Source organism: Chinchilla lanigera, unplaced genomic scaffold (genome assembly GCF_000276665.1).
Source record: "Chinchilla lanigera isolate Chin_1 unplaced genomic scaffold, ChiLan1.0 scaffold00029, whole genome shotgun sequence".
Lineage (NCBI taxonomy): Eukaryota > Metazoa > Chordata > Mammalia > Rodentia > Chinchillidae > Chinchilla > Chinchilla lanigera.
Genome location: NW_004955430.1, coordinates 23,021,338 through 23,038,582, shown reverse-complemented (window position 1 = coordinate 23,038,582; position 17,245 = coordinate 23,021,338). Strand labels below are relative to the sequence as shown.

General features: G+C 34.8%; 1 protein-coding gene across 1 annotated transcript in view; it reads right to left on the bottom strand.

Moving 5' to 3' along the window:
* Stt3b (STT3B, subunit of the oligosaccharyltransferase complex (catalytic)) overlaps positions 1-17,245 on the bottom strand; it is a gene marked incomplete in the record, with an annotated part of 84,251 nt that overhangs the window by 32,341 nt on the left and 34,665 nt on the right. Inside the window, 3 exon segments of the mRNA XM_013515678.1 lie at positions 2,015-2,080; positions 10,642-10,929; positions 13,308-13,416. Of these exon segments, the coding sequence (XP_013371132.1) occupies positions 2,015-2,080; positions 10,642-10,929; positions 13,308-13,416 (463 nt within the window).

The following is a 17,245-nucleotide window of genomic DNA, read 5'->3' as shown; positions in this document are numbered from 1 at the left end:
CTAGGATTTTTAGCAATTTTGAGGCGTATTTGAATATAGGTTTATATAACTTATTTCTCCTTATTATTCTTGATTTGAATTAAATTAGATTTAACAGAAAAGCTGAGAACATTATATTTGCGAACTGGCAGTAAACAGTCATGGAGGCTAAATTCTAGACCACAAACCATAAAATTTTAAATTTATTTACAAAATCAACTTTTATTTACCTATATTTGAGAAATTTATTGTAAGAAAGTTCACTGAGAAACAATGAATGTTAGCACTCATCAACAATTCAACTAAAAAGAATATTTGGAGGACTGGAATATACTTTCTTAAAATGTTTTTCCTACAAATGAATTATAAAGGAAGATTTGATTGTAATGTTTGGTCTATACAATACATACTACTTAACTGAGAATACTGAAGATGTTCTGGTCTAAATTACTAAATATTCTTAACAGAATGTTCATTCTCAACAGAAAAGTATTAATATTCTAGTATATGCAATAGGCAGCAAGCTGTTATCAAGATGAAAAAGTTTAGATGTACTCTAATAACTAAGAGCTTTAAAGAGTCATTGATACCAATACCTCGGGAGAATATATGTATAATGTAATGATGCTGTCATTATCTAAAGTATTTCAGAGTCCCTTATAGGGAACTGCCATCAGTTTATAATGCGTATCTGCTTACTGCTTTAGTCACATGTTTTTTCAACAAAATAGTGTTGCCATTAAATTAATAAACACTTGAAAGTTCTTTCTGTATGATACACAAATTGACTGACTCACAGTTCCTTGTTATTTCCCAATTTTAAGTTTAATCTCCAAAGAGAATAAATTTTCTACTAATGAGTATGATTGCACAAGACATACCCAGGATTTAACCATTTTAGTAGGGTCACTGATCACTTGGATGCACACATTTAGTCTGTATTTAAAATATTAGCAAAATAATCATTAATTTTCAGCACAAGATTATTATATAGGCCACGGGATAAAAATGACAGGCAAAAAAAGGAAAAAAATTGAACCTCAAACTTAAGAAATCTGTTTTTAAAAAATCATACAGGGTAGTTGGAAGATACAGAGTATGTGGCCATTGTTTAGATAATGACTCTAGAGAATCACTAGAATTTTGAAAATGGAGCATAACATCAATATACTGCTTTATCTGGTCTACCTACATATCAGCAAAGAAGATAAAAGCAGTCTGAAACAGAATCTGATGTTTTGAAAAGTACTTGTTAATCTTACCTATGATCTTTCAATACAGGGCTTTATTTTTTCATTTCTGACCCATACAGATTTATCTTAAGTTTTTTCTTTTTCTTTTTTTCTTCCATGTATGTTAAGGAATGAAAACAAGGTAAGCCTTGAAGAACATTCTTTCTATAAGCCAATCTTCACTTTAGGATGTCTTTCTAACCAAGATATCTAAGTTTTCTCATTTTTCTGCTGTAGACCAACGCACCAGACTGAGTAGAACTCAAATTATTTCACCATTTGGAAGTTATTTAATGAATCCTAATATAACACTAATTTTTGTACAATATTTGTAATTATCCAAGTGTTAAATAAAAGTTTATCTAAACATGGTTCCAACACTCAATATTTAACAGAAAAGTTTATGTTACATTATATTTTGCAATATTATTTGGAAAACATCTTTCTTACCAGTGCAGTTGAAAATATAAAGCTAGGAATAATTTTAAAAAGTCTAAATGTCAATAAAAAGTTAAAATATTTAAAAATTAACATCTGGAAAAATGTGTTTTATTCAACATCTATAATGTTTTCAAGGGAATACGTATTAGCCCTCTCCACCAAAACTGAAGTTTATATATAAGATCTGGAGGTAGGGGTAAAAGAAGGAAGATGGTAGTAATGAAAGAACACACCAGTTAAAAATAAAGACCCTAAAGGCTTCAGAAAAAAGGAAGTAGAATACGAGTCCTCATTGATAAGAATGAGAAAGGGAATTATGCTAGCTTGTTAGAACCCACAGGATTTCAAATATGAAATCTTACCATATAGAAATATGATAAACAGCAACACATTGTCCAAAAAACAGATCCTGTTTTTACAGATTTAACCTGAAAGATAAATAACCAAGTTTTAAATAAACATGTTTGCAAAGCTCCTGCTGATATAAAAAAAAAAAAAGGTTACATAGCAAAATTTTGCTATAAAAAGACAAGGTTATTTTTTAAAAAGCATTGAAGTTACTCAGATATCCATATCTAACTACCATAATACATGCAGCATTTATAAACTGAGCAGCTGACATTTTAAGAACAAGACTTTTTTGAGTTGTGAAGTTTCCAGTAGGAAGAAGCACTTTAAAAGGAACAAACTGCACTTTCCAATTTCCACCTTAAAATGATGAAAGCAAACTTTATTCAGTAAATCTACATTTTTATGTCACTGGTTTGCTTAGACTGAACACCTTAATATGTTTAATTTGAATATGATTATAGATATCTTCATATAGTTCTGAGAATCCTTTTTTAAAAAACTTCAATTAGAAAATTTCAAATACCATAAAATTTACATTTCTAAAGTATTTTCCAGAATGCCTTATATATAAGTAAAATTCAATTACTCTGAACTAGAGAGACTATTTACAATAAATCAAAGTTTAAAAAGTTGATAAATCTCTACACGTTTTGTCTTTTATCTTTTTGTCCTGATAAATACGTTCAAATTTAGGTTTTCTAAACAGTTAAATTTCCAGGGGTTCTTTACTTTAAAATGGGTCTCTACTAATACATTTACAGCAAACTATAGGTGATATCCAAAACTGTGGGGGAAATAAGCGTGGAAAGGGATGGAATGAATGGAGAGAGAAGGAAAAGAAACTTTTCTAGTTTATAGTACTAAATGCAAATAGGGAAGAAAGTATATTAAAATATGGATTTTTTTTTTTCCTGGTACTATGGACTGAACCTTTGCACTGAGCTGCACTGCCAGGCTTTGCTTTTCTCTTATCTACCTATCTGTCTGTCCGTCCGTCCGTCCATCCATCCACCCACCACCCATCAGCAGGGTTGCCTTAAAAAGAAAATTTCCCTGGATGGATATGAGATTATTCCTTTGATATATGATCATCAAAAAGACTGGAGAAGGGAACTGGAATCAAGTGGTACTCCCAAAATCATGTAAATAGAAATGAAAGAAACAAATGGACCAAAATACAATTTTTAAAATGGGTATTAGGGAAACGCAAAAGGGAAGAAAATATTCAGAGGCCTAATTCTAAGTGGGGACAATAAAATGTGTCCTTAGAGGGTGAGATGGGTAAGAAAGTACAATGGAATCCAAAGGAAAAGGGCACAGCAGGCTAAAGTAGATAAACTAAAAGAACATTAAGAGAGCAAATGAGAAAAAAAAAGTTCAATTTAGAAAGAACTTTAGAGTAGAGAGGATGGGCTATCTAAGCAGACTGGAGCTGGAAAAGATTAATATTGCAGGGAAACCTTGCAAATGATTATTTTATCCTTTATATTTGTCTATCAGTTGTTTTATTGCCTCTCAGCTCTGAAAGGATAATTCAAGATTTGTGATAAACAAACAGGGACTCCTTTAAGTATTTCTCCTATGCCTTCTTGGTAGAGAATACTGGAGGAAAACTGCAGAAGGGGCTCTCCTATCATGGCAGGTGTAGGTTGGGGATTTGCCATAGCAAATGTAAGGGCATTTGGTGAAGCTGACGCCAGTCATAGACCCAGAACATAGCCATGTGACTGCACTGGTATGATGTAGTAATGCCTTTCTGTAGATTTGGCCTTGTATCCAGAACTCCCATGCAAACTCTTAAAGTGTTCTGCTGCCACTGACTCATATTCCCACTGCATGCCACAGGTTACCAGTTCCCTCTCCCTCACTTGCCTAGCTAGACTCCAGAGTGTGGTCTGTTATCTTGTGTGTCATAGCTCCAAATCATTTCCATACTGGCCAAACCACTGAACTTCTCTACTGTCAGTAGGCTGAGCTCCATCCTATCTTTGGAGTTCTTTACACCTCCTAACTTTGATTTCATTCTCCCTCAGGCATAGGATACCAATATGGATTCCTTCTATGTTATTCTTTACCAGAGATGATATTTCTTTCTATAAAACTTGCCTTGTTTAACCTGCTGTAACTGTTTCTCACTCTTGACTGGCCTGTATTACAAAGCTGCTCATTTTATGGCAGCAGGAAAGCAAGAGCACAGATAGAGTAAGAGCACCCTGGAAAGATACACTGTCCAATAGCATATCTCCAGTGACCCACCTTCCCCAACATGGCCTACCTCCTATCAGCACATTCAACTATGAACATCAATGGATTAACTCACTGATCAATAAAGCACTGTCATGATCCAGCCACCTCTTAATCTACTCAAATTAGCAATTAATACTAACTAGCATGCTTGCATTCAAAACCCATCTCTGTGTAATTAAGAGACTAATAAACCTTTTTGATCTTCACATCTTAACCAGTTAATGTACCTTTATAAAATTGTGATGATTAAATTACAAACAAAAAACACAAAAACATCATGCCTTGTGTATAGTACCCAGAAGACATTCATTATACCTCTTTTATTATTGACAAGGTATTCTGGAAGAACTATTAAACTGAAATATGAGAAATTAGGTTTAAGAGTGAAAGCAAAGAAAAATGGAGGGGCAAGTTTTGGAACCAAGAAGTGGTCACTTCAATAAAAAAAAAATTTAAAAATGAAGCTGTAATGATATTGAGAAGTTTTTAAACAAAGCTAATTAGTTTCCCCAAAGCAAACTGTTATATTATGATAAGTTTATTTTCTGCATTCTCAGCTACAGGCCATTAAGTGCAATTTATTAAATTAATAAAAACAAAACATTTTCCCTCCAAAGCTAGTTGAAATGAAACCTTTTATCAAAGAAAAATTTTAAAGAAGACTATAATGTAAGAGACATTTCTGGTTACAGGGGTATGAGGTTCAGCAATTCCCACTGAGGTAGGAGGTGAAAGAGGAAACAGATAACCATTTCAGAACACCTGCAGCCAATCAACTGCAGACAAATAAATTGAGAACAAATAAATTGAGAATTGAGAATTGTGGTCTTGCTTGGGGCTGCTCCCAAAGCATAACCTCACCACTCAGCTTGGTTGACAAAAATGGTAGTTTAATCAGTGTTAGACTGGACAAGAAAATCAGCTGCTTTGTTCCCCAAGGAGGAGGACTTGATGCAGAGTTGGAAGTGGGGAGAATGAAAACAACAGCTGTGACAGCTAAAAACAAAAAACGCATGAATAAATGGGAGAATAGCAGACTAGTCAGAAATCAATGTGATAAACCTGGAAATAAGATGGACATTTGAAAAAAATATTAGATAAGGTCTCTATTCATCTCTGATGACTGAGAAGCTATATATATATATATATATATATATATATATATATATATATATATATATATATATATATGCACAGAGAAGACTAGAAAATCAGGGAAGAGTAAAAGGAGAGAAATTGTAATTTTGAGTGCATTCATCACCTCACAAACTGGTCAAACTACACTGTGGAAGTTTTATGGGTCCAAGTGTTTGAACATAAAGTCTGCCCAAATCTTTGGCTGCCATAAAATCTATATAGATATAGGGGTGATCTTTAGAAATCAAGTTACAATATAAAAGTAAATAAAAGTAACTGTGCAGACACATCAATGGATACTGACCACTAGGAGTGACAGAATATGCAATGTGAGTCCAGGTAAATTACTAAAAGAAAACAACATATCTTAGGAAAAGTGAAATTGAATCCAGATTTACTACATAAAATGTCCAGCTTCAACTAAAAATTGTAAGACATGCAAAGAAATAGAAAAGCATGACTCATATTTGGAGCAGTGAAAATAAGGATAGGGAAAAAGTCAACACGAACTACCTGTGAGTGGACCCAGACGTTAGGTTTAGAGGATAAAGACTTCAATCAACTGTTATAAACACACACAAAAAATTAAAGAACACCATGTTCAGAAAATTGAAGGCAAATGTAATATAAAAGTGAATTTCAATAATTAAATAGAGTATATGTTTTTACATACATGTGTGAAATTAAGATCCCAAACAAACTTTGGAGCTAAAAAACACAATGAAATGAAAAATTCACCACACATAGAAACAAATTTGAGATAACAGAACCAGTGAACATGGAACTGGTTAACAGAAATTATCCAATTCAAAGAACACAGATAAAAACCCAAAATAAGGCACTATGGAGAAAGAGAACAAAGACCATTTAAAGAAACAATTATAACTTCCCAAATTTCACAGTAAATATTACTATAGGCTCATAAAACCCAAGAAACCACCAAGTATAATAAACACAGAGAATGAGAGCTAGGCACACTGTAGTAAAAATGTTGACACAGAGAAAATTTTAAAAGGAGAAAGAGAATATATACACAAGGAAAAATGTGATTAATAGCTGACTTATTTTCGGGGAAAAAAAAAAAAAACAATCCTAGACAGAGGCAGAAGAATGACATGTTCAAAGTGTTGGAAGAAAAAAAGTATTAACCCTAACTTCATCTTTGTGACAGTATCCTCCAACAATGAAGGCAGGGGAAAATTCTGGGAAGACAGTAGAGTAAAAAGCACCAGAAATCTGTTCCCTATCTAGACAACAATTACACTGGCAGAAGCTGTTTTTGAACTTTGGAGTTCATAGGCTTGTGTCGTACAGGCTGTGGGAAGACTTGGGGCAGTAAATTAAGATTAATTTTGGTTACTTTTAGCTCTTAGGACAGGAGCAGGTACTCATACTTCACTCTTCATTTAGCTCTGTGGTAGACAGCTACTCACCTGTTCCTAGAGCAGCCTGAACATAGCTACAGAAGCCAAAGTGTCAAAAAGAACCCTGCCTTCCAAATACTGGGATCACTGACTACTACTTCTAATTGGGGAAGTTCAGACAAAGAGGGTGAGAATACTGTTGTTGCCCTTCCTCCGGTGGCTAATATGACTTCCAGGAGACTAAACTGCTGGAGGTTTTCTTCTTCACTTTTCTATTGGGTTCTCCTTTTAGAAACCAGACAATGAAGACTATGCCTTTCAAAAGGAACCACATATACAGAGGACATTAGAAAGCCACTAAGCACATGTAATGAAACATACAGGATTTTAGAAATGGCCAATAAGCACAAACAAAATGATGGTCAACATCACTAATCATTAAGGAAATACAAAATGAAACTATACAAGATACCACCTTATACCCATGAGAACAGCTACTATTAAAACAAAATAAAATCAGAAAATAAGTGTTAGCAAAGATGTAGAGAAACTGAAACCTATGGGCACTGTTGGTAGGAAAGTAAAATGGTACAGATCTAATACATGATCCACCAATTTCATAGCAAGGTATACATGCAAAAAATAAAACAAAACAAAAAGACCACAAAAACCAGAAGCAATCCAAATGCTCATTTCTGGATAAAGCAATAAGGAAGATGTGGCATTTGCACACAATGAACTATTATTCCATGTTAAAAAGAAATTGTGACATGTTACAACATGGATAACCTTGGGGATATTATGCTACGTGAAATAAGCAAGGCACAAACAAATAAATGCCTGATTCCTTTTACATGAAGTACTATACTCAGACCAGTCAGAGAGGCAGAACGAAGGTAGCTAATGGGTGGGAGGAAACAAGGAATTATTAATAGGTATGGAGCTTCACTTCTTGAAAACAGAGTTCTTGAGATGGACAATGATGATGGTTACACAATATGAATGTACTAAATATACTTAGTAAAGCACACAAGTTTTGTGTTGTTTATTTTACAACAACTAGAGAGGGACCAATAATGACATTCCATTACTGTTAAGATTTTCCCTATAAGAAATGCTACAAGTCCTTTAGGCTGAACCAAAAGGATGGAGTATAGAAACTCAAAGCCATAGGAAGGAATGAAAAGCAATGAAAATGGTAAATATGGAGTACATAAAACTAGAGTTTGGGGGCTGGGGATTTAGCTCAGCGGCAAAGCGCCTGCCTGGCAAGTGCAAGGTCGTGAGTTCAGTTCCCGGTACCGGAGAAAAAGAAAAAAAAAAAAAAAAAAAAAAAAAAAAAAAAAAAAAAACTAGAGTTTTCCTCTTAATTCCTATTAAAATATAAATCATACATTACACTTTATATAATTAGACAATTATATAAGTTATATAATCTATATTGTTAGGCTGATACACACAAACAGTAATACATATGATAACGGCACAAAAGAGAGGGGGAAATGGAGTCGTGTTAGATCAAAGCTGCCTGAAGTAGGTAAGCTGAAGACATGTAGTGTTTCTCTATATCAACTATTATAAATAATGCAACAGATAAAGAAGGAATTAAAATAATATACTTAAAATATATACACAAAGCACAATAAGTGACAGGTACAAATCAAATCATATAAAATCTACATAAATATGGATGAACTGAACACTCCAATGAAAAGGCAGAGATGGATCAGGATGAATAAAAGAAGCAAGAGCCACCTATATATGGTCTATAAACCCTTTAAATTCTGAGATACAAATAGTTTGCATTTAAAAAATAGAAAAAGAGGGGCCAGGCATGTTGGCACATGTCTGTAATCCCATCCCTCAGGAAGCTGAGGCAGGAGGATTGCTGTGAGTTCAAGACCAGCCTGCTGTACAAAGTAAGTTCAAGGCCAGCCTGAACTGCATAGTGAAACCCTGTCTCAAAAAGAGCAAAAAGAAAAAAAAAGTAAAAGAAAAAGAAGTCACAGAAATAGAAAGCCTATGACACAGAATAGCAAACCAATACTAGACAAAACTCATTTTAAGACAAGGAGTATTTCTAGCAACAGAGTTGTATCACTTTAATAAAAGGGTCAATATATCAGTAAAATATAAAAATATTTAAATGTACAGAAACCTATTACAGATTTCAAATTCATAGAATTCTATTACAGAAAAACTAAGAGATAAACAATACATTTACAGTTGGACAGTTTAGGGTCTCTCAGTAACTGTCAGAACTTAAAAGAAAAACAATGAGTACTATGTACAGAAAATTTGGGCATAACAGCCAACTTAACCTGACCATTAGAATATTCAATGGTCAAAGACCAGAATACACATTAACACACACACACTCTACACCAGTGATGGCAAACCTTTTAGAGCTTTCAATGATAACAAACAACCCACTATGGCACCTGTGCCATATGTTTGCCACCACTGCCCTATAACTATCTAGGACATGTAGCATGATCAAAACATACATTAAATGGTGCTGCCCAGGGCCATCAATGGAAAAGCAGAAATCTTCAATATAAAGAGATAGTCTGAACCTTAGTAACAGACTGTGATAAGTTTTAATTTGTTCAGTTCAACAGTGAGTTGTTAGCTATGGCTGAATCACAACATATTAACATAAAATTTTGTTTCAAACTACAAAGAAGTGCTAAAGAAATACACGAAATGTAAAAAGCAGTTTATGTTGATGCCTGCAGAGACCATGAAAATGATTTACAAGTAGTTTGAGTGATTTAACCATTGACCATATTTTTTACTATGTTTCACAGATCAAATGTTAAACAAGGATTCAGTCATTTTCTGAACAGACAAGACAATAAAGACTTAGGCTCAGAGGCCTTATTTTTCACAACTATAATATTCAATCCTGCCACTGGAGTGAAAAGCAGCCATATGCAAAATGTAAAACTAATGGTGAAGGCAGTATACCAATGTAACTTTAATAAAGCAGGTGGCCCTGTCTATAGGCCATAATTTGCAGACTTGTATGCCAGACCATAAAGAAACCCTGATATATTTTTTAAATATTGAGACATATGTTATTTAACAAAAGAATTAGAAATCAACAAGAAGAAGTATTCTGGGAAAAGTACTTAGAAATTAACATAGTTCTAAAGGACCCACAAGTTGAAGAAAAACTGAAATCCAAAATTCAAATTACATGACAATGAAAACACAATGTATCAAAGTCCAATAAATTATACCATTTAGCCAAGTAGTTTTAAACAATATTAAGTGAATTATTAGAGGGGAAAAAAAAATCATGCTGCATTCACTTAGCTACCTAAAAATATACTTAATATATTAAAAAAAATTATCAACACATAAGTTTTGGGGCAATTTCCATCACTGGAAAAGTATGATGTGTAAGCAAAAGCTGTAATAACAAATGAAAAGCTGTGACTTAAAGCCAATACAAAGTACCATAATATAAATAGGAAAAAATACATTGACTAAATTTAAAATAATAATTTGCCAACAACAAAATAATGCTAGTTTCTGAAACAGATTTTAAAATTTTGAGCCATCAAACCAAGTTTCAGCCTTCCCAGATAACTATTTTTTAACCCTTCCCCCAAAGCAAACAAAATCTCCCCAACCCCATTTTTGGAACTATATCTTGTCATCATGTGCAATCAGGCATAAGATTCTTTTGAAAATTAAAATTTATGTCTACACATTAATCTAGTAGCCAGAGAGAAAAAACAGTGCCTGACATTTGTATTCTAAACATTACCTATTATTAAGCTTATTATGAATAGTGCGATCTCTGTATGCAACTATAATTGATAAAAGCATTGCAATAAAAAGGTCATGAACATTCATGGTAGCAAAACACTGTTACTTACCCACAAGTAGTATGTGAACTGAAGTGCAAAAATAGCAATGCCTTCATTATCAAAGGATCCAGCCACTGACCGAGATATATAACCTGGTACAATAGCAATAAAACAAGCAGCTAAAAGTCCTGCTCCTTGGTTCCAAAGTTCTCTGGTAAGCAGGAAAGTAGATATAGATGTAAGGCCGCTAAAAGTTGGTGCAAGGAACACACATACATCTCTTATGTGAACTGTTATGTTCAATGTATTTAAAATCCAATGGATAAGGCCAGCTGTTATCATCAACCCTGGATAAACCTATGAAGGAAAAAAGTGTGAAATGTAACTACATGTAAAATGAGGTACCCAAAAAGAATAGTACTATTTCTCTAATTTGTTAATACATATTGTAAATAGCAAAAATGAAATAGAAAAAAAAAAGATGTCAAAATAATTTGTTTTACACATTACAAATAAAATCTCCTTGGGGTAGATACAATAAAAAAGCTCATATATATGGAAGACGCTTTAGAACCAGAGCCTTTGCACTGAGCTATATCCTCAGATTTTTCTTTTTCAGACTGGTCTTGCTGAACTGTCCCAGGTGGACTTGAACTTGCAATCTTCCAGTCTCTACCTCTCAGAGTAACAGGATTATAGATATGAGCTACCATGTTGGGCTCCCATAATTATTATGCCTATAGTGTTTCTAGATTGGGATTAATAAAAAAAAATTGGGACTATAACACTTTTATTCATACTGCATGTATACAAGAGGAGAAAAGGGACAAAATTTTAAAAGGCACACTAGCTATAAACTTTATAAATTGCTACTTATAAATGAATCTCTTTTTTTACATCCAAGAATTAAAAACTAAACAACTCTACCTAAGAAAGTCCAATCACCTGGTAAATAAAAAGATGCCTGAGACTCCTTTTTTTTTTTTTTTGGTTTTTCTCTGGTACCGGGAACCGAACTCACGACCTTGCACTTGCCAGGCAGGCGCTTTGCCGCTGAGCTAAATCCCCAGCCCCGCCTGAGACTCCTAAAAGGTTTAAAGTTTTAATATCACAAAGTATTTATGGATGGAAGGGAAACAATAAACTAGAAGTGGTCAGTTAACAGTCATACTCTTAAGAAATGGTAAATAGGGCATTATTTTTGAGCTATTCCTCAGTTTTTAAAACTGCAAAACAACCCTCCACTCATATGGTCTATAGCTCACTCCCTTACTTTTTCTCCATAACATTTATCAACATATTATATCCCATTTATCTTATTATTAACTATTAACTGCCCAAACTCCCAACAGATAAAAAAGAATTTATTTTATACATATGGAGACCAATAACTGGCACGTTCAATATAAAAAGAATTCTCATAATAAAAGGATTAAAGAAAGGAAGATAAAATATAATTCATTATCACTCTTAAAACTTGTTTCATTTCATATTCAGTATGAGGTCCCATTATATGATTCTAATACTGAAAGAAAATGGAAATGAATTTGAAAATACCTCTCAAGATAAGTAAACATGTCTATGTAATATTGTAAATTGAGCAGACATACACAAAAAAGTAAACGAATGAGAAGTATTGGAGAAAAGAACCCCAAAACAAACCCCAACTGCAAGATGTATCAAATTCAACAAGCCAGGGAATTCAACAGACGCTAAAAATGAGAAAATTCAAAGTTAGATACTGATGCCCACAAAAGAAAGGAAGGAGAAAAAAATTCAAAAAGCAGGCCTGATATGGAAGGTAAGAACTGGAGATTGGGAGTATTTCACCCAACACAGGGATCACAGAGACTGAGGTTTTGGCACCAAGTCACATATTGTTTCTGTTATTAAACTAGAGAAATTCTACTCATTCATTAAGGGAGGCAGTGTGCTTGCTTCAGCAGCATAACTACTAAAGGAGGCAGAAAGGTTTGCCTTCCTTCCAAAGCTTTGGGTAGGTCAAAATCCTAAAATAGAAGAAACTGAGATGTGTGAGTGGAGGTTCCCAATTAATAACAACATTACGTGTAAGAAACCTCAATCTGCAAAACAACTTGTAAAAACGTTCCAAAAGGAAGAAAAAGGCCAGAATTTTCTGAGAACTAGTGAAAACCCTGAGGGCTTCAACAAAGACAAAGATTATTATAGAGGTACTATAGTCCTAAATCCTAGGACACCAGGAGTCTCCCCCAACGCCCTCCCAAAAACAAAAGAACAGGCCTCCATTGAGGATGAATTTAAGATAAAAAGTTGTAAGACTGCAAGGAAACAAATTATAGTCATCAATATTAACATTCAGCTATACAAGATTAGTACCATAAGAGCTACAGGTAACAGCCACTACCATGCCCATTACCACTTAACACTTCTCTAATTCACTTCTCTAATGGTCTTCAAGAAGACTGTATCCTATCCAGGCTCCACTATTTGCCAGAAAGAGTGGCTAGAGTCAGACAACCATAAAACAGGGAGGGAGGGAGAGAGGGAGGGTGTATGTGTGCGTGTGTGTGTGTGGGGGGGGTCAGAGTGATGCTGGAAGGTGGTCAAGAACTGAAGAAACACTGGATGATCAGCCACAGAAAATGCATTAGTAAACTATACAAATCTTTCAAGAAACCCTTACCAAGGAATGATTTATATAAATAGTGATAACAATTTTACAATTAAGATAAATAATATACTAATATACTTACAGTACCACCCACTATTCTTCCTAGTGGATACCATGCTCTTTCATCAAACCAATTTAAAAATTCATAGAATCCATGAGATGCAAGATGATGGGTTGATCTATAGTTAAACCTGTAAGAAAGAGATAAAGAAATGTTATAAAACTACTAACCAAAATAGTTTTTATAAATTACATTCTGTGGACATAGAAATATATCTTGCACAATACTTTTTCTCAAACTTATATAAATAACAGATAAAATAATTTCAAAATATCAAAGGAATATGCTCATGCTTCTAATTAACAATCCCTCCATCAGCTAACTAATGCTTAACTTAACATTCAACCATCCTCCTCTGGTCCAGGACAAAGAGCTACAATTTCAATGAAAAAAGCAGTTAAGAGTCCACAGAATTTACACATGATTGGAAAAGTTTATGACTGTCAAAAGCACCACTGACTGAAGATAGCATCAAAATGGAAGGAATATATGTGACATCATTGTCAAAAATCCTGAAACCCTAAAAATTACATAAAGAAAAACTACAATAGCTCTAAAAGCATTAACAGAATAAGCTGTAATAGCCTCTGTAGAGCAAAAACATGTATGGCCAGAAGGAGAAATTATGTTTAATCTTTAAAAGACAAGAGACAAATGAGAAGAAATGAACCAAAGGCCAAAATGCAAACAGAAAAAAAAATGCAAAACACCAAGGGAAGTTCCAGGAATATTCTATGTTTAGTAGAAAGCAGCTAAAGGGCCAGGCGTGGTGACACATGTTGTAATCCCAGCACTCAAAAGGCAAGAGGATCATGACAAGTTCAAGGCCAGCCAAGGCTACATAGGGCGTTCAAGATCTGCCTGAACTACATAATGAGACCCTGTCTCAAAAAAATTTAAAAAAAGCAACTATAACGGGCAAAAGAGAATCCTGGCTCAATCCTCAAGGCAAAGATATCAGAAAAAGTCAGACAAGTGGATGCCCTCTCCCAACTATTTCCAAGAAGGAAAGCAGCCTGAGGGAGGAGCACTAAATGTAGCAAATGAGGCAGGAGGCAGAACTGTGCTGGACAACAGGAAATCTTCATACCCAAGTTTGATAATCCTTCCCAAAAGCCAAGTTATGACTCTCCCTTCAATAACTAAAGGCAAGCTATGCAGCTTCTAGACATTTTCCACAACCAAAAATCAAACATCTAAGCACCACTAAAGCTAAGCAATGAAGTCAGCCAGAGAAGAATACAGGAGACAGAAACAAGAATTATTTTCTTTATTTACAGGGCTAAAAAAGCCAAAGTAGCCTGAGAGAAAGTAAAACCTAAAGGTTAAGAGTATGAATTTTAGAATCATTGTGCCTGGGCTTCAATCTTAATTCTTTCTACACTTACTAGCTATGAGAATTTGGTTGAGCAAGTTACTTATGTTCTATGTGCTCTAGCTGTTTCATCTATAAAACACAGATAATAGAACCTGTATCATGAGGTAGCTATGAGTAAACAACATAGTGTCTCTGGAACACTTAGTGGCTACTACTATTAAGAAACAGACTTATGATAAAATATCCATTAGAAATTCTAAATGGCAAAATGATTGTTGAGATATACAAAATCAAAGGTAAGATGAACAGTAGACAAAAGAGCAAATTTTAACAAAATAGTATTATGAAAAGTCAGGCAATCTAAGTAAAACCCAGAAGTTCTTACACTCATCACCAAAAAAATCATTAAGGGCCATAGAGGACTGGAGGTGTGCCGGGGTGGTGTGGGGGTGTTTCAGTATAATATATGCTAAGGCAAAGTGCAATTTAAAATCATTTATTCAAAGAAATAAAAGGCATATTCCATAAAGGACTAACTAAACAGATCATATATCTCTGTGGGAACTGCCAGATGCTATAAAGTACTGCCGTAACATATTTAAAATTTCTGAGAGAAAAGGCTTTTAAAACCAGAATTTTAAAGTAAAATCTCATTAGCAGCAACATGGATGACTAAGATAATACTAAAAATGCTACCCTCACCCAAAGAAGTATTCATACAATCTGAATTTAAAAAAAGAAATATCTACTCAAATGCCAGATACAAAATATTTATTGTACTCACAAAGCCAGGACTATGCGAAGGCTGTGTAGTAACAGGAGATAGAAAATAATATACTGCCACATGAAAGTGACAGTATTTTTTCTTCTCATAGGAAAGACTGCCATAAAAATAGACAAACAAAAAACTAAGCTGATTTTGTAAAACGTGTCATGCAAAGTACAGTCTAAATTTATAAGGAAGCCCCAAGCATGAAATTACCATTGAAAACAAGACTCAAACACCTAGATCAGCAATACAAACAAAAAACAAAATGCTCCAGAGATACTCAGATGAGCTCGTAATCAAAAATTAAATTACACAGGGAAGAGATTCACCCTAGGCAAATAAGTACAGAACAATACTCCCAAAACAAGTTGAAAAAACCATAAATCTAGGTGTTGACCTTCACAGTTCCTTCTTTCTTCTATTTTACACACAAATAGTAACAAGGCTGTCATTTCTAAATATCTTTAACACTGTCCATTATTTTTCTACTTTGCTACTAGCACTAAAACTACCATTTTTTAAAATAAAAACCAGTGAGTTAGTCTCCACCTAACTACCTTTCATCCATTCTGTCAACCTACTGATTTCCCAATCTGTCTACCGCTGTCTCACAAGAAGGAAAGTCCTTTGAAAATGCAAATGTGATCATATTCCAACTCTCTATTCAAACCATTCTAATATTTCATCTCTTAACATTAAAGAAACATCTAGTTCTTCATATAATGGTTGAAATCACATATAGTGTTGCTCTTAGATAACTCTAAGCCTCATCTCTTACCACACTACCTCCCTAATTTCCATATGCCCATCCTTCAGTACTCCAGATTAATCTCATTCCCTTCTGCCACAGAATCTTTAGAATGCTACTCCCCTTTGCCTGGATTCATTGTTGTTAGCCTTGTTCAAACTTCAGCACTTTTCTAGTAGATGCTGTACAGAAAAGGTTCAGTGTACTTTTTCCTAGTACTTGGCACACATACAATTACACACTTGTTTTACTTGATTAATACTCCCATCTTAGTTACTTTTCTCTCACTGAGACAAAATACCTGACACCCAAAATTAAGGAAGGAAAGGTTTATTTAGCTTATAGTTTGTGGAGGTTTCAGTCCATACTCTGCTGGCTCCAAGGCAGGGTGGCACATGGCAGAGGGCAACAGTTCATGGTGGCAAAGGACAGCAAAAAGCAAGAAGAGCAAAAGAGAGGAAGCAAGCCTCCTCCCCTGCCTTCTATTGTATGCAAACTACCCGCCCCAGGGCGGGTGTAGCACTCACACCCACAATCCCAGCATTGGACCATGGATCACTCATAAACTCTAGAAGCCTGCCCCATGACTGCATGAGGAGGGACATTTGGGGGGACATCCAGACACAAACCATAACAGAGAGTAAGCGTTGTAACTGGTTTTTCTGTTAGAATTTCTGTCATTGACAGCAGTGTGGGAATACTTTAGGAGCAGGAGAACACTGGCTGGGGTGGGGAGTAGGACACGGCTGAAGGAACGCAGTTGCTCAGGGTGGGGAGAAGGAAGTGAGCCCAAGCTGAGAGTGCCGTGGTTGCTTGAAGTTAGACCCACTGGGGCAGACTGCTCTTGGTGCGTGATTCCTATGCACCCCTCCCAACTCCCCCGCAGCCTGTGAGTCTAGAAAAGGAATGAGAATGGACAGGAGCCAGTTGGGATAGCAGGGGGAGACATCTGTAGCTGCTTTTCTTTTTAAATTGATGTGCCCTCACTGGGGCTTTCAACCTACATCTCATTCCCTAAACTCATGTGAGTCGGGCAGTGCTTACTAGAGAAACAGATTTAATGCAAGATACATAAATAGGTAAGAATTTAGATTGGCTTCCAATGGCCACACATAGTCAGGTGT